At 59.5% G+C, this 405-nt stretch overlaps 1 protein-coding gene across 1 annotated transcript in view; it reads right to left on the bottom strand.

The window, feature by feature from the left end:
• Positions 1-405, bottom strand: part of DNHD1 (dynein heavy chain domain 1) — a 98,318-nt gene that overhangs the window by 33,355 nt on the left and 64,558 nt on the right. Inside the window, exon 23 of the mRNA XM_029912864.1 lies at positions 63-255. Within this exon, the coding sequence (XP_029768724.1) occupies positions 63-255 (193 nt within the window). The remainder of the gene's footprint in view (positions 1-62; positions 256-405) is intronic.

Below are 405 nucleotides of genomic sequence, written 5' to 3'. Positions count from 1 at the left end.
GGGCCTGGCCGTACCTGGGGCAGGATGGGGCAGCTCCTGGGGACCCCCAGGCCTGGCCGTACCTGGGGCAGGATGGTGAAACTCTCAGGAACTGCCTTGATTCTGCCGGACAGATACTTCCCATCAAAGACCTCCAGCTTCCCATCCTCAGGCTGGGGATAGAGGTCAAAGACAGAATCGGCTGAAGGCAGCTCTATGGCATAGCTGCTGCTGTACAGGACTCTACGGGCAAAGCTGTCAAAGATGGCCCAGTGTCTGCACAAAATAGAGTCAGAGAGATGGACAGTGCCCTGAGCTGGCCCCACAGAGCCCCTGCTGTAACAACGAGACCCGCTTTGCTCCCAGAGCCAGGCTAGAACCCAGGAGTCCTGGCTCCCTGCTCTGCTCCATAGACCCCACTCCCCT

Source organism: Terrapene carolina, unplaced genomic scaffold, assembly GCF_002925995.2.
Source record: "Terrapene carolina triunguis isolate 2854851 unplaced genomic scaffold, T_m_triunguis-2.0 Scaffold303, whole genome shotgun sequence".
NCBI lineage: Eukaryota > Metazoa > Chordata > Testudines > Emydidae > Terrapene > Terrapene triunguis.
This window is presented reverse-complemented; position numbering and strand designations above follow the sequence as displayed.